The sequence below is a fragment of the Cricetulus griseus genome, chromosome 3, assembly GCF_003668045.3.
Source record: "Cricetulus griseus strain 17A/GY chromosome 3, alternate assembly CriGri-PICRH-1.0, whole genome shotgun sequence".
NCBI lineage: Eukaryota > Metazoa > Chordata > Mammalia > Rodentia > Cricetidae > Cricetulus > Cricetulus griseus.
In genome coordinates, this window is record NC_048596.1 from 96,760,580 (window position 1) to 96,786,206 (window position 25,627).

The window sequence follows — 25,627 nt, forward strand, 5'->3', positions numbered from 1 at the left end:
AGACTTGATTGCACAAAAACATAACTTCAGATTCTCTGGAGCTCAGAGTAAAACTACACTGAACACAAGCTACAGAAAATAGCCATCTACCACCAAATCAAACCAACTTTAATGCTCTTTTTTAATGTTTTCCTTTATGTGCATTTATGTTTTGCTTACATGTATGTCTGTGTGAACAGGGTTCCTGAGAACTGGAATAGCAGATACCTATGAGCTGCCATGTAGGTGCTGGGAACTGAACCCCGGTCCTCTGGAAGAGCAGCCAGTGCTCTTAACCACTAAGCCATCTTTTTTACATTAACTTTTACATTCTTAAACAATTTTAATTTATAATCCAGTCCATTACAGATGCCAAGATTCCTCCTAGGTGTTTTTTAATTGGCTTCTTCCTTGTGTTAAGTTTAAGACTTCATTGGGGGATGGAGTGGACTTTCAGAAAATTGTCATCAGGCAGTCACCAGAGAGGGATGCCTGCTGCTGCTTCCTGGTTCCTTCACTGGTCTCTGAGCCTGATCTATCTTGTGCTGTAATCAATAGCACTCCTTCATATTGTGACCTGCAGAACCAGACCTAAGAAACTCTCTGATATTTTTTTATCCACTGAGATAAAGGACAATAGTATTCCCACAGGACCTTGGCAGAGACTGTCTGCCACACAACCTCCTGGTATTGGCCCCTCCATCCTGACTGCAGCCAGTGCCATAGTTCTTGCTCTTTTAGTCAACCACTTTGTCTCTTGTGTCCCTGGAAAGAAATGCTAATGATGCGAAGGAGTTCAGCTTGGTGGAAAGAGGTCATGGTTCCAACAAATGTCTCTTCTTCTACTAGGAACAGAAGGTCTGTGTGTTTAACCTAATGAAACCATGCAGAAAACTTTCTGCCTCGAGTCTTCTGCAACTCTATTCTGTGTTTCCTGATCAAGACTTTGGAATTTTAAAAGCTAAGAATTCAGTGTCTTTGTTCTCTGGTCTAATTTGATAGCTTCCCCTTAACATTAATGTTAAGTCCAGGCTCTCAGTTTAACCCCAGCATAAAGAGAAAAGAGAAGGAGGAGGAGGAGAAGGAGGAGGAGGAGAAGGAGGAGGAGGAAGAGGAGGAGAAGGAAAAGGAGAAGGAGGAGGAGAAGGAAAAGGAGAAGAAGGGAAAGGAGGGGAGGAGAGAGGAAAAACTCATAGAAATAGCTTCCAGATTACTTCTAAATAAGAAATAATTCTTGGACATCACACTATGGCCCAGTGACTCCTGTATAAAAGTCAGTATTTTATGTAAACTAACAAGTTCATCTTTGTTCAGAGTTCTTGTCTTATTTTTCCCCAACTCCCATAACCATGAAACAATACCAATTATGTAATGTTTTGCTCTTGTTTCCAAGAATACACTCTGATTTCTTGCTTTGCTGAGGGCAATTGTAGCTTGTTATAAATTTTTGTTACATCTCATAGTTGATGAATACCAAAGACACTCAAATAAGGACCAGAATAGACAAATATAATTGATAGGATAGATATTTATAGTAGGAATTCAAATTTGCAATTGAGAGAAAATTCTTGTTTTTTTCAATAAAAAAGCAAAACTATATAATGCAACAGCTGTTCAATTTCCAACTCTAATAGGCCCCAAACAAAACGGCCCTGTATAAGCTTCTCCAGCACACAATCCAGTAGAAATGCTCAACTGTGATCAACTGGTAATTGATGTGAACAGAAGCTTACAACAGAAGTTATATTGCTTCCCTGCCCCCTTTTCTCTGACAGTTGAAGGCATGGGTATTAGGAGATACAAAAGAAGAATTTTAAAGAAAAATCCCCAAAGCTGCTGCTGTTTGGGATAGAAAGGAAGACAGTATTTTATAAATATTCAAAGATTGCAAGGCATTATTTATTCACCATCACTCCTACTTGCAAGAACAGAGGTCAGCATCTTATTATATAAAACTGTACGTTCAGAACTGTATTACAGTTTCACCAGGAACTATGGATGTGGCTTTAAGCTTTATCAAGGAAAACTGGTTCAGTTCCGATCGTCAGATACTATATATCTAGCCTGTCCCCCTGAATGGCTGTACACTAAACAATAGCATGTTAACTCCAGAGGAAGCTTAAGGACGGAAGACCACACAGCTATAGTTAGATCTCCCCTGCTTCACGCTCTTCAGAGCTCCTCCTGTCTTCTGATCTGCAATTAGCACTCTCATAGGACCGCTTATCTTTTTGGTCTCAGTCACGAGGTGATCTGTCTCTTGAACGCCTGTCTCTGTCAGTGATGCTAAGTCTTGGTCTCTGAATCTTTCTTTTAAGGATCTCCTCTTGGATCGCTCTCTTCTCCTATCTCTAGAACTGTGCCGATTTCTCTGGTGGCTGCGACTGCGGCTGCTGCTACAAGAACGGTACCTGTGGCGATGTCGTTTTTCCCGAGACTTGGATCGAGTCCTCGTCTTGCGTTCTCAAGACATGGAGCGAGATCGGTGTCTGCGATGCTCTCTAGATCTAGATCTTTTGGGATTCTTGCTATGTGAGCGGGACCTCCTCAGTTTCTCCCATTCTTCTCTCTCCCTCCCTTCTTTTCGTTTCAGATGTTCCTGTAGGGGAAGTTGTAGCCACGCCTACTTAGGAGCTGGCTACAGGTGTGCCGTGACCACGCTTGCGAAGGCGTGGTCAGGGTGATGTAGAGCGATACTGGGATGGGACTGCTGCTCTCTTTCAGTTTCACTTTGGGGCTTGCAGACGGACCCTGCCATGCCAGCTGGCTAGGTCGCTCTGTAAGTAAGGCTTTTCCCTATTAAATACCCTTGTATTTCTACCTGACTCTGTATTGGTAATTTCCCACTATATCTGGTATCAGGATCGGGATATTGGAGATCTACACCCCATTTGGGACAGACTGTGGGTTCCACCGGGCCTGCGGCCTAGCCTGGGAAAGCGCCCTCTCTCCACAGGTGCTCCTGGCTAGCAGCCGACCCTCTGCAGCTGAGCTGCTCAGAACCATCCACCCAGCTTGGAGACAGTTTCTAGCTGCCTAGAGAGGAGGTAGGCCTCAGCTTTCAGCAGAGGCTTCCACTGGCCACTGCTGCTGCTGCTGCTGCTGCTGCTGCTGCTGCTGCTGCTGCTGCTGCTGCTGCTGCTGCTGCTGCTGCTGCGGGAAGCCTCATCTGTTTCAGTGGTTGCGGTCACAAGACCGTATACTCTCTAAGATAAGTGCAGCCGCTTTTGTGACCTCTCTCCACCACTGACCGACTGCTGCCAAACGCCACGGACTAACTGAACACCTGTGCCGCCCACTGGTCAAAGATAGTTACTGCATCTGGAGTAGAAATCAGGTAAAATTATGGCGAAATATTTATCATTTGCTAAAATTAGTAATATTTTTGCTTATTATGTGAATTCACTGTTTGAGGAGGATGCTAATCTGCCAATTGCCAGCCAACATACCATAATGGCATTTAGCTTACTGGTACAAATAATATTACTAGCGAGAGGACTCAGGAATAGGGATAAGGATAACCTCACCACCTACTTACAGGAAATAACAGCTTTACGCAATGAGGTTTTGGAGAACAGATTAGGTCAGACCACAATTGTGCAGCAAGTGGAACAGAAATTGGATGATAAGCTTGGCTCTGTGTCCAATACACTAAAGACAGAGCTGTCTGTTACCCAAGATGAGATGCAGCGTATTTATGCCATGTCTGAGACCTTAGAGGCTAGGCTGTCAGAAGACCATGATGAGCTAAAAAATATCTGTAGCCAGCTAGAAACTCAGATAGGCAATGTTACCCAGAAATTAGATGCAAAGGTGCAAGATACCCAGGATAGGATTGAAGAATTGGACAATGCCATTCAATCAATTATTGAAGCATCCAAGGTAGCAGGTCACAAATTTGAGTCTAGATTTGAATGTTTGGAAGATAATTTATAGTACAGGGCTGACAGATTACATAGGTCCATAAGGTCGATTGCTGAGGACTCAAAATCAGCAAATCATGACCTCGAATCTAGACTCCAATACCTAGAAGGCAGTTTCCATGCCATCCAGATACTGCCTAAGGATGATCGTATTAAAGACCTAGAAAAATATGTAAATGAGCAGTTAGAGCAATTTACAGATTCACTAAAATGCTTGGAATCTTTTATGATTAAGGAGATTGAAACTTTTCAAAAGGATATCATTACTAGGCTTAAAGATCATTGGGATGCCTCCGAAACAGAATCACTCCAATCCCAGGTACCTACTCCACCCAGGTATCATGACTATTCTTCTAAGGTTGTTACTCGTACACCATTAGTCTACCCAGCTACCATGGTAGAAAAGCCAGCTTCTAAGAAACACCCTCATGAACGGATGGCTTATGAATGGCAACCTATACAGCTGAAGGATCTTAGGAATATTAAAGAATCAGTTGTCTCATATGGTCTCCATAGCCCATATGTAAAACAGCTATTACATTCATGGGCAACCTTTAACAGGGTGACACCCACAGATTGGGAACGATTGGTAGCAGCTGTACTTGAGAATTCATGCCAAATCCAGTGGAAGGCATTAGTAAGGGAAGAGGCAAAGCTCCTTGAGCATCAGGGAAAAAAGGAAGGTTTTGAAGCCCCTCTAGATAAGCTTCTTGGTCAGGGTATTTATGCTGACCCACAGGTTCAGGCTGAATATGATGACGATATACTGTCTCTATGCAGGAAAGCAACATTAAATGCCTGGGATAAGGTTCGTGAGCCAGGAGACCGCCTAGAAGCTTATACCAGAATAGAACAGGGACCTACAGAACAGTTCCAGGACTTCTTACAAAGGTTAACTAGGGCAGTAGAATTACAGGTAACAGATCCAGAAACAAGAAAATCAATTATATATACAATAGCTTATGAGAATGCAAACCCAATATGGCAAGGAGAAGCACCTTACAGAGGTCAACATAGGTACCAAGAGGCTAGAGGTTACTACTACTGTGAACCAGAACCTTGGGTAGGAAGAGCCTTCCCCTGGAGACCACGAAGGCTCCAGGAACCTAGATGTTTCAACTGTGGTAAAATGGGACATACTAAGAGAAATTGTAGACAAATGAATTCTAACAATGCCTCATATGGAAGGCCACTGCCTTCTGGATTGTGTAGAAGATGTGGTAAGGGCAGACACTGGACCAATGAATGTAGATCAACCAGGGACATACAAGGAAACCCATTAAGGTCAGGAAACCCCGAGGGGGGCCTCAAGAAGTCCCCCACATCGAGAAAGGTTGGGTCATTCCCAGTAGCAGTAGGAGACAATCTCTCACAGGACCAATAGATTGTTCTTTGCCTATTGTGAAAAATGATACTGCTCTATATGGTAGTTTGAATAGTGATGAAGAATCAAGTGTGAATGGACAAAATGAGAAACGCATATTTTGGCAAGCTTCTATTAATGATAAAAGGCCTCAGTTGAAAGTGAAAATTAATAATAAAGTTATTTCTGGCTTAGTGGACACTGGGGCGGATGTAACTATTATTACTCAAAATTCTTGGCCTCAGAAATGGCCTCTTAGAGAGGCAAATGTACAATTTTTAGAAATTGGAACTCTATCTAGAGTTCCAAAGAGTGTTAACTCAGTGGTCTGCATTGCACCGGAATGACAGAAAGGGATACTGAAACCATATGTGGCAGATATAGCTATAAATCTCTGGGGTCATGATCTCTTACAGCAATGGAAAACTCAGATTAATATTCCTCCAGTGTCAGATACAAATTATGTACAATCTTTATATAGTAGAAAAGATCTGGTAAGATGTCATGGAAAACGTTTACCAACCATCCATGCTGTACAGAAACTAGGTACAAATGATGGACCTTCAGAGGAGCCAAAGGCCCTGCCATTGAAGTGGTTTGCAGATGAACCAGTTTGAGTAGGACAATGGCCTATGACCTCTGAGAAGCTAGAGGCTTTAGAAAAGTTACTACAGGAACAGCTAGACACTGGACATATAGAGGAATCTACCAGTCCTTAGAATTCTCCTGTATTTGTTATCAAAAAGAAGTCAGGTAAGTGGAGAATGCTGACAGACCTGAGAGCCATAAATAAGGTAATTCAACCAATGGGCTCTCTGCAACCTGGAATGCCATTACCTTCCTTAATACCTAAAGGATGGCCTATTATAGTCATTGATCTAAAAGACTGTTTTTTCACAATACCGTTACAGGAAAATTATAGAGAAAAATTTGCATTTACTGTACCAACTCTTAATAATTCACAGCCAGTTAGGAGATATCAGTGGAGGGTTTTGCCACAAGGAATGCTAAATAGTCCTACTTTGTGTCAACACTTTGTACAGCAACCTTTGGAAATAATTCGTAAGAAATTTTCACAATCTCTTATTTATCATTACATGGATGATATTCTTTTATCAGATTCTAATAAGGAAACTTTGGAACGTATGTTTGAAATGGTGAAGGAAGTTCTGCCTTGTTGAGGATTACAGATTGCCCCAGAAAAGATACAAAGAGGAGATTCTATTAACTATTTAGGTTACAAGATAGACTTACAGAGAATCAGACCTCAAAAGGTACAAATTAGGAGAGATCGGTATCAAACTATTAATTCTCTTCAGAAATTATTAGGGGAAATTTCTCAATTGCAGACGATTATTGGTGTAGAAGGACATGACTTAAAGCATTTAAAAATGGCCCTTAAAGGTGATAAGGACCTAAACAGTCTGAGAATATTATTTGCTGAGGGAGAAAAAGAGTTACAATAGGTAGAAAACAGAATATTGGATGCACACGTAGATCGGATGAACCTTGATTTAGACTGTATTCTGGTTATCTTGCCATCCAGTGAATACCCTTCTGGAATTCTGATGCAGAGGGAAGACACTATATTGGAATGGATATTTCTGCCACATAAACAGAATAAAAAGTTGAAGACATATGTAGAAAAGATTTCTGATTTGATTTTAAAGGGTAAATTAAGACTTCGTCAGCTGACTGGAAAAGATCCAGCAGAAATTATAGTACCTTTAACTAATGAAATTTCCTCCTTGTGGAAGGATAATGAATATTGGCAAATAGCTCTTACTGACTTTTTGGGAACAATTAGCAACAATTATCCCAAAACTGACAGAATTAAATTCATAAAAAAAAGACAGTCTGGATTCTTCCACATATTGTAAGACAAAATCCTATTTCTGGAGTTCTTACCTTCTACACTGATGCCAACAAATCAGGTAAGGCAGGTTATAAAATAGGTGAGTTAAGTAAAGTAGTTCAAAGTCCATATACATCTGTACAGAAGGCAGAATTATATGCAATTCTCATGGTACTTAAGGATTTTACAGAACCTCTTAATATAGTTACTGATTCCCAATATGCAGAGAGAGTTGTGTTACACATTAAGACTGTAGAATTTTCCTGCTAATACAGAATCAACTTCTCTGTTTTTACAATTACAGGAAACTATCAGAAACAGAAGTAATCCTATATACATTACACATATCAGATCCCATACGGGTCTGCCAGGCCCACTAGCACAAGGCAATGATGAGATTGATCGTTTATTAATTGGAAGTGTGCTAGAAGCCTCAGAATTTCATAAGAAACATCATGTAAATAGCAAAGGTTTGAAAAAGGACTTCTCTATCACTTGGCAACAAGCCAAGGAGATAGTCAAAAAGTGTCCTACTTGTTCCTTTTATAATCAAACTCCATTGCCAGCAGGTTGTAATCCTAAGGGCATTCAGAGAAATGAGGTTTGGCAGATGGAGGTCTTTCACTTTGCAGAGTTTGGAAATTTGAAATATGTGCATCATACTATAGACACATTCTCAGGGTTCCAATGGGCTACTGCTCTTAACTCTGAAAAAGCTGATTCTGTTATTACACACCTGCTAGAGGTGATGGCAGTTATGGGTATACCTGCACAAATAAAAACTGACAATGCTCCAGCATATGTCTCTACAAAATTGGAACAATTTTTCAAATATTATAACATAAAGCATGTTACTGGTATACCACACAATCCTACAGGACAAGCAGTGGTTGAGAGATCTAATAGAACACTTAAGGAGATGCTCAACAAACAAGCTTGGAAGACTAAACCCCCCCCCAAACATAGGTTGCATAATGCTTTATTAACACTAAACTTTCTTAATGCCAATGAAAAAGGACAAACAGCTGCAGAAAGACACTGGACTACGGAGAAAACTGCTGAACTGAATCAGCCGGTATACTTCAAAGATGTACTAACCTCTGTATGGAAACCAGGACATGTGTTACATTGGGGTAGGGGTTTTGCATTGGTTTCTACAGGAGAAGAAAAACTTTGGATACCATCAAAGTTGATCAAGATTAGAATGGAAAAGGAAAAACCTCTTGACGAGGACAAATGACAGGTATTCTACTAAGTTCTATCTTATAAACTAAATAGAAACCTCCCAAAGGAAAGGGAAGTGTTTTGCTTTTATCTTCACAGGAAAAATCATCTCCAGTAGGCAAAGGACACTGCATGGGTAGATACTTAAGAAGAAAAAGTAGCTATAACCATCAAACAAAAAGAACGTGCCATATGGTAAACTTTACAGCTGTCTCTCAAAAAACTCTATTTCTCTTTATTTCGTAGTCCCTATTCAATTAAACCAATGCTGGATTTAGAGGTGGATTTGGCTTTCCTCCTCTAAAATCCAAGCACGTTATTTAACTAAACTTTAGTGTTTCTGTATTGTATCAAGAAGCCAATTGATGTAATACAGAATAAAAGAAGAATTTGGGGACTGTCTTTGTCTTTTCTTGAATCTTTCTCTCAAGGTGTACACCCTTTCATAATTGTTATGCTCTCATGGTTGCATTCCCCAGCATGTGTACATACACAAGCAAACATTTCTCTGCTAACTGTTTATGTGTGAGTCCCACACAGCCAATGAAGACCTGCCTGACAGCAATTCCTGGACACCCTGGAAAGAAAATGGGCCACACCTCCTCGAATGCACTGGATCCAACTTTCTCCATTTCAACTGACACTCCGGCCAAAGCTTCGGATACTGACTTCAATCAAGTTGAAGATTTCAAGCGAGATCTTCTATCAAGAGAATCCCATCTAACATGGACTGGATACAATCGTTTCAAGACTTTTACTACACTAATATTTTTTTCCTACAGGACCCCACATGACTATCGTCGTCCCATTTCAGCAGGAAGTAGTTTGGAGAATGCTATGCCCCCTTCCCCCTTTGTTGTCACTTAGGATAGTGTATATACCTAGTTAGGGATAGCTTCCTATTGTTTATGGTTGGGATTGGAAGGAGGTGTTCAGGCTTGGACACTTCTTTCAGAAGACTTTAGTTAAATTAGATAGGATGTGACATAAGCAGATTGTTGTATCTTCTTATATTTTACCTTTATGATTGTTAATTTTGGATACTTTAAACTGTTAAGTTTTAATCCTCTTTTAGACTAAAAGGGGAATTGTAGGGGAAGCTGTAGCCACGCCTACTTAGGGGCTGGCTACAGGTGTGCCTGACCACGCTTGCGAGGACCTGGTCAGGGTGACGTAGATCAACACTGGGATGGGACTGCGTGCTCTCTTTCAGTTTCACTTTAGGGCTTGCGTACAGACTGCTGCCATGCCAGCTGGCTAGGTTGCTCTGTAAGTAAGGCTTTTCCCTATTAAATACCCTTATATTTCTACCTGACTCCGTATTGGTAATTTCCCACTATACGTTCCTGGTTTCTTTTCTCCTGCTGCTCAGCTACAACTCTCTTTAATTCTTCGAGTTTTTCGCTTATTTCAATAAATCCCAGGTGCAGTTTACCCCCAAAATTATCAGCAAGTCACCTGTCGTTATCATGAAGACCTAAATATGCAGAACAGACTTCACAGACTCGAAATTTCTGCTGCTGGAAACTGGAAGCTTGCACAGAATTTCGATAAACTTCTCTGCCTCTCTTTTCTCGACTTCATCCATGACTTTCTGAGATTCCTCCACATTTCCTTCAGCTCCGAGTTGTTCCACTTTGGCCAACAATTTCCCTATTTCTTCATTTAACTCATGAACACACTCTGCCTTTGCTGCCACTTCAGCACTTATCTCTTCTTGAGTCTCTGCTAATCTTTTCTTAGACACTTCTGTTCTTCGATCACAATCTACAATGAATGACTGAAGATGATCCATGGCATCAAGTTCAAAGAAAAAGTCCTGTTCCTTGGATGCAATTTCATAATCTGTTCTTATAGCCAGGTCATGTACTTTCAGGCATTCTCCAAGATCCATTCTAGTTCCAGAAAGGACATCATGGGGAAAACAGTTGAGAAGGTGACTAAGCAGGTATAATTTTACTAGAAGAGAGAAAATTCTTATGTAGATGATAATGGCAACAGCAGCCTTGGTCAACAGCATCTGATAGCTCAATTACCTTTCAGAAAGAATGGAAGTTGCCATTTTTGAGTATGTCTGGGGACCAGGACATGAATCAAATTGGGAGTAAAGATACATTCATGCTAAAAAGGTTATGAAAATATATTTTCTATAATAGGAATATCAAAAATTATATACTTGGAGCTGGGAAGATAGCTTAGCAATTAAGAGCATTTGTTGCTCTTGCAAAGAACCAGGGTTTGGTTGCGAGTACTCACATCAGGGACTCACAGCCATTTGTAACTCCAGTTCCAGGAGATTCTATACCTTCTTCTGGCCTCCTTGGGCACCTGCATGTATGTAGTGCACATACAGACAAGCAGGCACACACAAAAAAATAATTTTTTAATTAATGACCTAATAGTTCAACAATGAAGATTCCAGTTTAAGTTCAGAATTTCCCTGTATTTTTCCATCAGGACAAAGAGAAGGAAAGCTCTAGGGGACAAGAGGGACTTGTAACCATTACATGGATATAAGAGAATGACATATAAATGTGTGCACATTAATTCAAATATAATAATGACACTTTGGATAATTTATGTATGCTAGTTATGAGTCATCTGGAGCCTGAGCAACTGTCAATAAATTCTGGAGCAATACCTCAACACAAATCCTTGATAGTCCCGGGCATCTCTTTTACTTAGGACTGCCATAGTACATTGGTGGCTTAAAGATGGCCAAATGATACAGCATAGACTAATAAGCAAAGAAGATAATTGTCAGTCTACATTTTAGCAAAAACATTAGAAATACCAAAATTCTTTAAATATAATTTTATATAATGGTTTGTTTAGGATGTAGCTACATCACTATTTTTATAACTTTCAAACATACAATTGATAATGTTTCACTTGTATTAAATTGATTAAATTGGTGAAAGTATAGCCTGGATTTGGGATTTTTTTAAGATGTCCAGAGGACACTAAATACATACAAGTTTGGTTCATACTTGTAATCCCAGCTGTCAAGAAGCTAATAAAGGAGAATTACCATGACTAAGAATTCCAGGCCCGCTTTGTCTCACAAAATAATATAAAAATAAAGCCAATAGGAAGATATAATCTTAATCAACAAAGTAGTCTATAATTTTTGTTGTTCAAACAGCCATAACAATGGAACTAAGCAGATTAAGTTTATTAACTTCTTTATGACTGAGCTGTGGTGGTGCACACCTTTAATCTCAGCTCTCAGAAGGCAGAGGCAGGTGCATCTCCAGGTTTGATGCTAGTCTTGTCTACAGAACAAGTTCCAGGACAGCCAAGCCTGTTACACAGAGAAACCCTGTCTCAAACAAACAACAAACAAATTGACAAAAAGACTTCCTTATGATGCCTAGGAAAAAAATTCCCTCTGGACCCAGATAGGGTCATATTCCTTTAAAAGATCTCGATTTCTCAAAGCTACAGATGGCTTTGGTTCTTCCAGATAAGTTAAAAGAACCCAAGGATACTTATAACATGGCCAGTGCTGCCTGCCACCTAGCAGTAATGAAATACTGGTACAGACAAAGAAACCATCCCATATTCAGTTAATGCAAAATACATGCATTAGCAAGAGTAGTGTCCCTTCAACTTCAGCAGGTATCAGAATCACCTAGAGGACTTGTTGAAGCACAAAACACTAGGTTCTATCACTAAGCCTAGGGAAAGACATGAAGATTGTAGTTGCTAGTAAGTTCCCAGGAGCTGCCAGTGTTGCTGATCTTAGCTTTCTAAGTGTTAAAGGACGTGGTCAGGGCTAGAGGGATGGCTCAGAAGTTGAGAGCTCCACTGCTCTTGCAGAGAATTCAAGTTCAGTTCTTAGCACCCATGGTGGTGCACAACCAGCTGCAATTCCAGCTCCAGGTATCAGATGCCTCTTCTGACCTTCATGAACTCCTTCAATCATACAGTGCACATACATGCATTGAAGCACACACACATACACATAGAATAAATAATTTTTTAAGAACATGCTATTATAGTCTCAAAACTAAAAAAAAAAGTATTTTAAAAACAAAAAGAACATGACCTGTTCCATTCTAGAATCTGGTCAGTCAGGTTAGTAACTTGTAGTAACAGGGCAGAAAGATGAAAAGGTTGGTGTAACAGAGGTGGTGTCTGTGTGACTAAATTTTATTCCTCCCAGAATTTAGCATGTGTGTCATCTGGACATCTTCAAAACATCCCAGGGCTTTACTACTTCTGTCTTGACTTGGAGATTTGGGCTATGTGTTCTGAATAATCTGCTGAAATGAATTGAATTTTAATCTTTAAATGTCATATAACTGAACACAATTGTAAAATACTACAGCATTGCCATTAGCAGTTGTATTAGTCATGGCACCGGCATTGCAATCCTAGTAACAAAAAGACTGAGCAGTGGGACCTGGGAGAGTGAAGCTGATAAATGAGGCAGACTAAAGTTTCATGCAATAATGAACTTTATTCTAAACATCAGACAATTTAAGAGTTAAGAGGGATCACATGAGTAAGACGTCCAATCACCAGGCCAAGCCACATGTGGCGGGTAAGCCTCAGTAGCAGACAAACAGCACATGGCAAAAACATGCTTTTCCATACTGGCACATAAACAAATAATGATAGGCAGTTATAATGAATAATCTGAAGTAAATTCATTTCTATCTGCTATACCTAGGAGGAACATGAAAGCATAATCCAAGAACAATTTTGTATTTTTTTTAGATACATACTGAGGTCACAAGACTCTGATCTTGGTTTCTTAGAGTTCTTTCACAAGCACACAGAATTCTCCTCATATAACCATTCTTGGACCATGTTCCTATATTCACTAATACTCTGGATGAAAAAAATCAACAAAATCGCATATGTATGAGCCAATCTTAGCCAGTATGCCTTCTGTCTTTCATGTAGATAACAATATCCACTCTGAAAGTTTCACTGTCTTCCTTAATCATGTACAGCCCCTATGAAAATGGGCTGGTCCTGCTCCTGATATAGGTGCACACCTCATCTAATCTGACTTAACAGATCAGTGAATAACTGGATGTCAAGGAGTTCTTAGACTGGTGAATTGCCAAGTGGGATCCTGCAGTTATCATACGAGTTTCTCTCTCTATCCAACACATCATTCATTTAGTACCAGACTTAGAAAAGAACTATCCATCTACTCATCCTTTCTACGGAATAGGTTGAGCACATGATCACGAATCTGCCTAGTCTTGACACCATAGATGATGGGATTAATCTTAGGTGGGAAAAGAAGATAGAAAATCGCAAGAAGTATGTGGACATGTGGAGCAGCTTGACGGGCTACACGATGCATGACTGAGGAGATGACTAAAGGTGTGTAGGTGGACAGAATAGCACCGATATGAGACACACATGTCCCAAAGGCCTTATAGCGGGCCTCCTGAGAGGCAAGCTGGAGAACAGCATGAAGGATGAAGATATAATACAAGATAACAAAGAGCAGGTCCAGCACCACAATAAACATGGCCACAGCAATGCCATAGATGTTGTTGAATCGTGTGTCTCCACATGCCAGCCTTACCACAGCCATGTGTTCACAGTAGCAGTGGGCAATCACTGTCCCTCGACAGTAGTGGAAACGTCTGAGCAGAAAGGGGAGTGGAGTCATCAATGTCACAGCCCTAGTCACAGCAGCCAGGCCAATCTTGATGATGAGAGACTTGGTCAGAATCATCGTGTAGTGCAGGGGTTTGCAGATGGCGACATAACGGTCAAAGGCCATGGCCAGCAGCACTGCTGACTCCATGATGGAGAAAGAATGGAGAAAGAACATCTGGATAAGACAGGCATAGAAATTGATCTCTTGGTTTCTGAGCCAAAAAAAATAGCAAGCATTTTGGGCAATGTGGTAGAAGACAAGACCAGATCTATGGTTGCCAACATAGCCAAAAAGAGGTACATAGACTCTGTACCTCTGGAGGGCTGTGTCTGCCTGGATAATAAAGAGAAGGATACAGTTGCTGAGTAGGGCCAAAGTATAGGCAAAGAAGAAAGGAATGGAGATCCAGATGTGCAGGTGCTCCAAACCAGAGAATATTAAATATCCATAGAACTGATGTCTATGACAATGTTCATAAAGTGATAGAGAAATGGTAGTATTTGCTGTGTTCTTGATATCAGGAATACCTTTGTCTGGGGAAATAAAATATGGTAAAATCAGTTCATTTATTAAGATTTATTCTTTATTTTTAGTTTCATGTATGCATGTATGTCTGTGTGTGAGTATGTGAGCTTGAGTACAAGTACCCAAAAAGTCCAGAAAAGGGTGTCAGACCCTCTGGAGCTGGAGTTTCAGAAGGATGTAGGCTTCCTGGTATGGGTGCTGGGGCCAAGTCTGCTGCAAGAGCAGTATATACTCTTAACTGCTTAGCTAGCTATCCCTCCAGTCCCTTGGTTCATTTCTGTAATACATATTGTTATATATTCTTATCAACCTAAACTCCCAAGCTCCCATATTGGATGATTCAGATTTGACTACACCCATCATTGCAGAAGATACTGTTGGAGAGATTTGTTCTAGAATGCCCTTCAGGTCCTTTCAATATTTTTTTTTAATCTAAGTAAATTCAACTCTAACTCTAGTTTCTTCAAAAAGTACTTTCTAGTTTCCTAATAACACTTATGGTAACTCCCTGTTCATCTGGCTGACAACAGATCATCTAAGAGTATCTAGACTTAGTCGCAGCTCTCTCAAATACCCTTTGAGTTTGAAATATTCCATTCTGGAATCTATTTCATTACATCCCTTAAATTTCTCTCATTAGGAGACACATGGCTTCCATAATATGCCACTGGCCCCTTATCTGCTTCATTCCTTCCTAGGTATCAGCAACAAGGTGTGAGACAGGCATGAGTGATCAGGACAGATAGAATTCTCCCTGATAGAAGAATCTTAGCTGACCATGAAAACTCAAATCTATGTTGGGCCCTGCTATCTTGTTGCTTCCCACCTCTCTGTCTTCTTATTTTAGTACATTATTTCTATCCTACCTCAAAAGAATTGTATTTTTATGCCTCAAGCTTCAATGCCATTCAACTCCACATTCAGATAAGTCAGTAATTATATGCATAAATTGATTGAAATGCATCTTCTTAATGGATTAAGGAATAGTCTATGACTAAAACAAACTCATTCTAGTAGAAAATTCTAAATGGTTTTAAAATAATAAAAAATTGTTAACACAAACATATTATATAATTTTATTTTTTTAAAGCCAGGCATGGTGGCACATAACCATAATTTCAGTAATCTGGAAGATGGAGCAGAAAGAACAGAAGTTCAAAGACAACCCAGTATATGTTGTCAGATCCTATCTCAAGCTAAATAAAAAACATAGATAGATGAGAGAGAGAGAGAGAGAAAGATAGATAGATAATCCTAAAAGAGATAAAGGAAACAAATGTAGTGCTAGAGATTAAACCCAGGGCCTTGCACATAGTAGGCAAGTACTACTGAGCTATATCCATTATTAGACTCAGCAATTTTAAATGAAGAAATCATAGTAAGCTTCATTGAAAAAAAAAGATTTTGAGAAAAAAGTCATAACTAAGAAAATACTGTAGCTTGGTTTCCTTACAAGGCAAAACCTATGCAGGTGGCTTATATTAACCACTAAACAAGCATGAAATGAAAGAGTAAAATAGGGGGAATTAATGCAAAGATGCATTTCCAAACTGGAGAATACTGTCACAGCTGTATCATATAATATCTAAAGAACCAAGTAGAAGGAAGCTCAGGATCATTCCTTGTAGACTTTAAAAAGGAAATGTCGCTTTTAGAAACATCCTGCAACATTGCTTTTGGGTCTACTGATTTACCTCAGATTTTCCTACCACATTCATTGGCTTCCATTCACTGCCCCAACACTCAGTCAGGAATTTGTCCAAAGACTGTTGACTTCCTCAGTCTTCCAGGTTCACAAGGACACCAGAATAGCTGAGCATTCTCTCTCAGGGCAAGATGCAGCTGAGTAAAGCTGTGGCCTTTTCAGTTAGTTTCCACAGCAATGGCTGAAACAGAAAACATGACATGAGAAGGTGTGAGACAGGCATGAGTGATCAGGACAGATAGAATTCTCCCTGATAGAAGAATATCCTAAAAGATAGCCACAGAAAATGCCTTAATGTTTATATATTACTAGTGTTCAAATATCAGCTAAATAGCCCAGAAGGGGTGAGTGAGCAGAACTGTTGAGGGCAGAAGAGGGTTGCAAATCATACAGGAGTCTTATAAAACGTTATAGAACTTTGGGAAAAACTCATTCTCTCAGACTTTGGTTTAAACGGATATAAGACATATTTGAATTCTTTATACCTTTTTGTCTGCATGTATGTCTGTGTGAGGGTGTCAAATCTTCTGGAACTGGAGTTACAGACAATTGTGAGTTACTGTGTGGGTTCTGGGAATTGAACCTAGAACCAGGTCCTTTGGAAGAGCAGCCAGTGCTCTTTAGCACTGAGCAATCTCTCCAGCCCCAATATATTTGAATTGTTGAAAGTTTGCTTTAGTATCTATATTATTTAAAAAAAAATTTTAACTAGCAGAAACTTCCAGAGGCAACAACATGGGGACACTCCCTAAGACTGCTTCAGCAGTCTGAAGAAGGGAAGAATTTGGCTCAGAATCAAGATGGTAGTGAGTACAGTGAGAAGTAATTGGATTTGGGGCTTATTTTTTAAGTGCTAAGGAGGTGTTTTTAGTAGATTAAATATAGGCTTTGTCAGAAACTTAAGTCTGATGGCAAGACTTTTGGCATAAGCAACCAAAAGGAAAACATTACTTTGTTGAAATGAGGAAGGTTTTGTAGGAGGAGATCAAGATTTCATCTTTCAAAATGGAGGGTGTGAAATGTCTTGTCAGAAGTCTAAGTGAACAATGACCTGTTTGGGTATGTGTCTTGAATTTGAAGGGGAATTTTTGGTTGTTGATAGAAACTTAGGCTCATTAGGAAACAGAGAGTGCCTGAAGGCATGGAAGCAGTTCATCTCAAAGATGTACCATGTATTTATAGGAAGAAGAAAAACTCAGGTTTGAATTTTAACCTTTAGAACTGAGATGTAGATCAACGAAGAAAACTGGAGGCTAACTATTAAGACAGAAAGTGCCTGGAATCTGTGCTGCCTGACAGCCTCTTCAACATCACACATTAAGGAAGAGTAATTATCAATATGTGTTAACATTATTAACAAAGCAAATCATCTGAAAACCACACTGCCTTGTACTTACAGATTCAGGGCACTTGACAACTGAACAAAGCAATGTTGATAAATAGTACCATGCAGAGTCTGGTTTAAATGAGTCTGAGGAAAGGAGTATTTGAAGTCTAATGAAGGCCTCCTCATATTAAATAACTTTGCTGTAGAAGCCAACAGTGAATGGAGCACCAGATTCAGTGAGGGGTAAGGTCAAGAATGTTTATGTTCACTTGATTCTAAAGAGAAATTCCAAGGTGGAAGGAGAAATTGTCTTATTGTTTCATAAATTAACTTCAGGGTTTTAGAATTCCCTGCCGTTGTCTACAAAGTAACACAGAACTGATACTTGACTATCACAATGACTGGTCAGATTTTGTCAGGTGTACCTGTGTGCACTGCCTGTCTAAAATCGGGAGGGACTCTTTGGATGGGTGCAGGTCCAAGGCCAGGGTGAAAAGGAGAGCTTGGGTTTTAAAATGAAAACAAAACAAACAAACAAAAACACCTGATAGTGTCTACAGACATCCCTTCTTCCCAAAGAAGGTGAGCAGTCTTGGGTTCACTGTAAAGTGCATCAATAAAGCTCTTGGCTTATTAGTACAGTCAAAAAACAAAAACAATAAAAAATGGGGGGCTGGAGAGATAGCTCGGAGGTTAAGAGCACTGACTATTCTTCCTGAGGTCCTGAGTTCAATTCCCAGCAACCACATGGTGGCTCACAACCATCCGTAATGAGATCTGGTGCCCTCTTCTGGTGTGCAGATATACATGGAAGCAGAATGTTGTATACATAATAAAGAAATAAAATCTTTAAAAAAAAACAATAAAAAATGAAAAAGAAATGAGGGGGCTGGTGAGACAGGTTGACAGATGAATGTACTTGCCAGCAAGCCTGAGCTCAATCCTTGGAACACACATGATGGATGGAAGGAATGAAGAGAGAAGGAATTAAGAATGGAAAGAAGGAAGTCAAAGAGAAGAAGGGGACAGAAGGAAGAAAGGAAGATAGAAGGAAGGAACTAAAAGACAAGGAAGGAAAGGAAGAATGGGGACAGAAGGAAGAAAGGAAGGAGAGAAGGAAGGAATATAGATGTAAAAAATGTACAAATTGGACATGATTGTTGCACACATTTGTAATACAAATACTCCAGAGGCTGTAGAAATATGAGTCTGAGGCCAGCCTGGGTGATGGCAGTGAGACTGTCTGGAAAAGAGTGGTGGGGATTTTACAGTACATTTTAAATACAGGAGGAATTCAGAAAATAAAGGGAATGTTGCTTCAAAAGCACCCTGGAGCCTTGCCTTCTTTTAGGGTATTCTACTTCTTTACCAGGGTTCTCAGCATCATATCCTAAAACCTTAAATACTAATTTACATGTCTCATTTTTCCTTCCAGGAAATGTTTATGCAGAAATCTTGACTTTGGGGAACTCTTGCTCCCCAGACTGATAGCTGGGATACCAGCATGGGACTGATCCAGACCCCAGGAACATGGGTTTCAGTGAGGAAACCTCAGAAATCTACAGGACCTCCTATAGTAGTTCAGTACTTATCCTTAGCATAGGTGTGGACTTAGCCCATTCCACATAGAGGAATACTCCCTGAGCAAAGACACATGGGGGTGGGCCTAGGTCCTATTCCAAAGGATACAATAGACTCTGATGACACCCTATGGAAGGCCTCATCATCCAGGGGGAGCAGAAAGGATATGTGGTAGGCAGTGTTTGAGTTGGGGGGTGGTGGTGGGGAGGACGGGAGGGAGAAGGGAACTGGGATTGTCATGTAAAACAATCTTGTTTCTAATTCAAATAAAAAATCTGCAAAAAAAAAAAAATTAGTTGCGCCTGTGTTTGGTATGTGTATGTTTAGGACTATAATACCTTCTTGGTGGGTTGTTTGGTTAATGATTATGAAGTAACATTCCATAGATCCTCTGACTAGTTTTGGTTTAAAGTCCATTTTTCAGATATATAATCTATAACAGAGCAGCACAAAGAAGGGAAGGTAAATGAAGGCAGATAATTTAAGAGTCTGTTTCAGGGCCACCGATACAGTGGTTGAGCATTGTATAACATGAAAAACCTTGGGCTTACACTCATCACCATGAAGAAAGTCTGTTGAATTAAATTCAAGAGAGTATGATGTCTCTGAAGCAAGGTGGTAGCAGGAAATATAATGAGAAATCACTAGGTTCTCCATATCTGACAAATGTACCAATGGATGAAGAAGGAAATGATACAGGTGTGAGAGAAAAGGGGGTTCCAAGCTAACATCAAGACTTCTATCTTGAGAAACAGGAAGAGAGCAAGGTTCCATGGGAGTCACTAAGTAGAACAACACCCTTCAGTCAAGCACAGCCACTATGACCTCGTTGAGTTGCACGTGTCTATGTGTCCTAGTTGAGGACACATTGTTGGGATGTCCCAGTTATCCAGTGATTGGAAATATGTAACCAAGCCAAACGTGCACCATTCTCTTTTTTATTATTACTATTGCTTTTTACTATTTACTATTACCATTACTATTACTATTCCTGACTGGGAATCCTTATATTACTGGACTTACACTATAAATAAAATTATTCCCCTTTTGTTGAGGATGGATCTGGCTTACAGGATGATGGTATTCCTTGTATAAACCAACAGAAGAATAATCACAACTCTTGTTAGAAGTAATTTCTTGGGGATGGAAAGGTAACTCAGTGGTTAAAAGCACATTCTGCTCTTGCAGAGTACCCAAGTCCAGTTCCAGGCACCCATGTCAGGCAGTTCACAACCTGCCATGATCCCAGTTCCCTGAATCCAATGCCCACTTCTGGCCTCAGAGGACACTTGCACTCACACATGAAAACACCCACACACAGACATGTGCACACATACATAAAAAAATAATTTTTACAAGTAACTTATTTTACTTCATGCTACTCTTCTGTTTATATGTTAGTATTTAATGCTTTTTTGAAACATCCCATACACCCCACCATACTCGGAAGAAGCAATTCAAAAGTTTTCATTACATTAGCAATAGATGTAGTATATAACATCCTACAGAGAAGATGATATATAATTCCTACATAACAGTCTGAGGAAACAAAGAGTTGCAAGATAAAACAGAAATGATGCATTTGTGAAGACGTGTATTAGGGCTTGTCTGAGCCACATGAGCTGTCAGGATTAATAATAAGAAAATTGTCCAGCATGCAAGTTTGCATGAGACAAATGGAAAGATAGCTTTATATTCCTTTTTCTTCTCTACTTTGTCTTTCTCATTTTTCACCCATGTACTAAATTCTGGGGCTGAAGTGAGGAGTACAAAGAACAAAATCTATTGCAATTATCATAATCCAACATCCCTACTTTAAGTAGAGTGACCCTTTAATATAGTTCCTTATGTTGTGGTGACCCCCACCCATAAAATTAATTCATTGCTACTTCATAACTGTAATTTTGCTACTGTCATGAATCATAATGTAAATATCTGATAAGCAAACTATCTGATATTCAACCCCCTAAGGGGTTGCAACCCACAGGTTGAGAACCGCTGCCTTAGACACTTATCTGGATTACTACATGAGCAATTTACATTTTTATTGAAAACATAAGAAAGATCCATATGACATAAAGCAAAATCAGAAGATAGGCTGTGTGATATTCAAAGTGTTCAATGAGAGCAGCTGACCGTAAGGATGAAGAGGCAAACAGAAATCAAAGAATACACAGGCTGCCTAGGGAAAGAAACAGTAATGTAGTCAGCAAGGCTGTCTCACTTGGAACCTGTAGGTTCAGAATGTTACAAACCCCAACAGAGGAAGAGTTCTGTCTGAACCTGGACCCCAGCTGTCTTTGAGGGATGAGGATTTCTTCACTGATGTACTGTTGATGCTTATCCAGGTCCTGATTAGATAGATAAAGCAAGCTTCACATTCCAGGGACACAGTCTAGAAATCAGACCCTCAGGCTTCTCATGAGCAAGTGAGCTTAAGAACATCATTGTCTTTATTTGAAGTCTGAAGGAGGCCACTAGTTCATGACTCTGTCAAGTTACTGAAGGGCAGGAGTGAGGATTCTGAGGACCCAACAAGTTTGGATTGAGACAGATGGTCTTGTCAATGGCTAGATATTTTTTAAAGTCACATCAAGATAAAGTAAACATGAAAATCCTGGTATCCCTCTACTTCCTATCATCCTATACCCATCTCCTTCTTCAACTGCCTCTCACACTCCTTTTACATCCTTTCTGAGGAAGAGTCCTAAGACTCTCTCTCGAATCTGCTTGGTCTTGACACCATAGATGATGGGATTAACCATGGGTGGGAAAAGCAGATAGAAATTAGCAAGAAGTATGTGGACATGTGGAGCAGCCTGGCGAGCTACACGATGCATGACTGAAGAGATGACCACAGGTGTGTAGAAAGCTAAGATGGCACCAATATGAGACACACATGTTCCAAAGGCCTTATAGCGGGCCTCCTGAGAGGCAAGCTGGAGAACAGCACGAAGGATGAAGATATAAGACAAGATAACAAAGAGCAGGTCCAGCACCACAATAAACATGGCCACAGCAATGCCATAGATGTTGTTGAATCGTGTGTCTCCACATGCCAGCCTTACCACAGCCATGTGTTCACAGTAGCAGTGGGCAATCACTGTCCCTCGACAGTAGTGGAAACGTCTGAGCAGAAAGGGGAGTGGTGTCATCAATGTCACAGCCCTAGTCACAGCAGCCAGGCCAATCTTGATGATGAGAGACTTGGTCAGAATCGTCGTGTAGTGTAGGGGTTTGCAGATGGCGACATAACGGTCAAAGGCCATGGCCAGCAACATTGCTGACTCCATGATAGCGAAGGAATGGAGAAAGAACATTTGGACCAGGCAGGCATGGAAATTGATCTCTCGATCCCTGAACCAGAACAGGGCAAGCATTTTGGGCAGTGTTGAAGAGGAAAGGACCAGATCTATTGCTGCCAACATGGCCAGAAAGAGGTACATGGGCTCATGGAGAGCTGAATCGACCTGAATGATGAAAAGGAGGGTGCAATTACCAAGCACAGCCAAAGTATAGGCTGAGCAGAAGGGGATGGAGATCCAAATGTGTAAGTGCTCTAGGCCTGGGATCCCCATCAACAAGAAGGTCACTGGATGAGTTGAGGTGATATTGTTGGCCAACATGGCTTCTGGGAATTTTCTTCCTCCTATCTGCTTCCACAGAGCCTTTCTCAGGAGGAGCTACCATCAGCAGAATCAGTGTTCAAATTCAAATCCCAATCAGTTATGGAGGAGTACTAGCCCTTCTTCACGTTTGTGAGCCTCTAAATAAATAATAATAATACACATAAAAAATTACATGAGTGGCCCATACCCTCAAGGTGCTAATAAAATCACCTGCCATCAGAATAACTAATACTGCTGCAGGTAGTACCAAGAAGCAACCTTCTTGTGATCAGTTAGTTCAAGGCCATTCTGAAGTACAGAGGGAATTTAGAAGTATCTCTACTAAAGATACGTATTTCTGCTTTCATCTTGTAACACTGACTTCTTCCTGCCTCCCAACTCCAACTACACTCCTAAATACAAAAAAAAAAAAAAGGAAGAAAAGAGTTTCTTTCTGAAGTAACAAGCTTATAACCTCTTAATTTACTTATCTGTAAATTTGGGGTGGGTTGGTTGGTTATATTTGCTGTGCTGAGAACTAAACCTGGGGCCTTGCAAAGACTAGTCACATGCTACCATTGAGGTACATCCCAAATGCTCTTTTTACATTTTACTTAAAATAACATTTCACTAAATTGCCCAGGCTGGCCTTGAACCTGAGATGCTCCAGTCTCAGCTTTTCTAGCACTTGGCCTTTAGATCTGATCCACAAGACCCAGCTACTTTTATATAAATTCTGTAGATTCTATCAAACATGCAGAAATCTCTGTAACCAACATCTTTCCTACAGCTAAGAAGAAAAGGAGGAGTCTTTTTGTGCTCCTTCATGTAACTTGATTTCCATCTCTAGTTCTCCCTTTCACCCATTTCCTAGCTAGATTTCATGGCATTCAGAAGGCATAGTCTACCCTACCATTTTACAGACAGACCTTTAACCTTGGCATACTGATTCTTTTAACTGGAACCCTTATCTTTCTTTTTTTCTCCTTGTTTATTCTCTCCTTTGAAAATTCTTAACCAGAGCCAGGTGTGGTGACACACATCTTTAATCCCAGCCTTAGGTAATCAGAGGCAGGAAGATCTTTGAGTTCAAGGCCAACCTGGCCTACAGAGTGAGTTCCAGGACAGCCAGGCCTACACAAAGAAACCCCGTCTTGAAGAAAGAAAGAAAGAAAGAAAGAAAGAAAGAAAGAAAGAAAGAAAGAAAGGAAGGAAGGAAGGAAGGAAGGAAGGAAGGAAGGAAGGAAGGAAGGAGGAGGGGGAGGGAGGCAGGGAGGGAAACAGGGGGGAAACAGGGACCCAGAGGAAAAAAAAAGAAAAACAATGCTGGAACATAGCTGAGAATATAGCACAATGTTAGAGCTCTTGCCTAGCATATAGAAGGTGCTAGTTTCAATAATATAAATATGCTTAAACATTGTATCAAAAAATGTTGATACATACCCCTTCTTACCTTTTCCGGGGACAGTCTAAAATGTTTCTTTTGAGCATTTTGAGATTATGTGTTAAAACACAGTATAACTCTAAGGCATTGACAGTACTCAGTTAATGTGGGACCATTTTTTGAGTTAAGAAAACTAATGGTTCTTACACAGCTGGAATGGTCAGTGTTAAAATTCAACTCTGAGATCTTTGTTGTGAGGAATTTAAATGAGGTTTGCAGGGAAACGGGTGGCTCTCTAAAGTGTTCTTGTAAGTGAGGCAACCCAGTCTCAGAAAGACAAAAGTCTCCCTTCTCTCTCTTATGGAGATCCTGGCTTTTAAGGTCTGTATGAATGTAAATAAGGAATCCTGTGAGGGGTATAGAAGGAGACCCAGAGTAGGATCCAGAAGTTTTGAGAAGGGGAGAAAGCAAAGCTCACAAGTTACATGGAAGTAGAAAGAAGGTCACTGGGAGAGAGGACACCTGGAAAGGAGTGGGGGGAGGGGGAGAAACAACAAAAATACACTTTGTCTGACAAAAAGGTGATAAAACCTAGTACTTTTTAAGCTAGTAAAAAAGTCTTAGGTTAAAAAAGTAGTAATCAAATTTCAAATAAAGTCTGTGTCTTATAAATAAAAAATGGAAAATAAAACTACTGGTTTCTTCTCTAAAATGTTCCTCTTAATTAGTATCAGCAAGTCACCATGTTCCACTGCCTTTTGTCTTTGTCAGTCTAGTTCCCCTCGACTCTGTTTCCTTTCACTGAAACCGTGTTTAAAATTCTGACTGCTATGTTATAATTAGGGAGAAAATCCTCCAATACCATTTTCAGAGAAAGAAAGCATAGATAATGACTGTGTATTGTATATCTCAAAAAAAAATAAAAACAAAACAAAACTAGAGTTTTGAATCCTTGATGTTTACACCATAAAGAAATGATAAGTGTTTGTGGAAATAGGTGCATTTAATGTGATTTGAGCATTAGTCAATGTGTATGCATGCTGAAACATCACATGGTTCACCGTAAGTATCCATGTTTTATTTGGGGAGATGAGATAAAAATAAATGCTAAAACAGATTTGTTCTCTCCTTCCTCTTCTCTCATTTATTTTTCAGTCCCTTCCAATTTATCTCCCATCTCCACAATGCCTCGTAAACAGTCTTGCCTTTGTTTCATCTTCTCATACCTATGCCCTTTTCTATCCTCTTATTCATATCCTCACATTTCTTAGAAATTTCATCATCTATATTCAGGGAATCTGAATTCCAGACTAGTATACCCTTCTCCCACTAGACAGTCACTCAGAGATCCCATAAGGGCCTCAGCCAAAATATGGCCAAAACAAACCTTGGCATGTCCCCACTGCCTATCTCCTCTCCACGTGCTTCCTGAAACCATGCACACTGCAGACATACTCTCCATAGCTGAGGGAAAGTCAGGGGTAACACATAATACTGTCTCCTCTTCCTCTCCGTCCATCC

At 40.1% G+C, this 25,627-nt stretch overlaps 1 protein-coding gene and 2 pseudogenes across 1 annotated transcript; all 3 read right to left on the reverse strand.

Moving 5' to 3' along the window:
- Positions 1-2,005: 2,005 nt before the first annotated feature.
- On the reverse strand, positions 2,006-10,268 carry LOC100769938 (annotated as a pseudogene).
- Positions 10,269-13,511: 3,243 nt separating this feature from the next.
- On the reverse strand, positions 13,512-16,219 carry LOC100770219 (annotated as a pseudogene).
- Positions 16,220-21,786: 5,567 nt separating this feature from the next.
- On the reverse strand, positions 21,787-22,740 carry LOC100769069 (olfactory receptor 52K1). Its single transcript, XM_027407501.1, has one exon. The coding sequence runs from the start codon at positions 22,738-22,740 to the stop codon at positions 21,787-21,789; it is 954 nt and encodes a 317-aa protein (XP_027263302.1).
- Between the last annotated feature and the right edge of the window lie 2,887 nt (positions 22,741-25,627).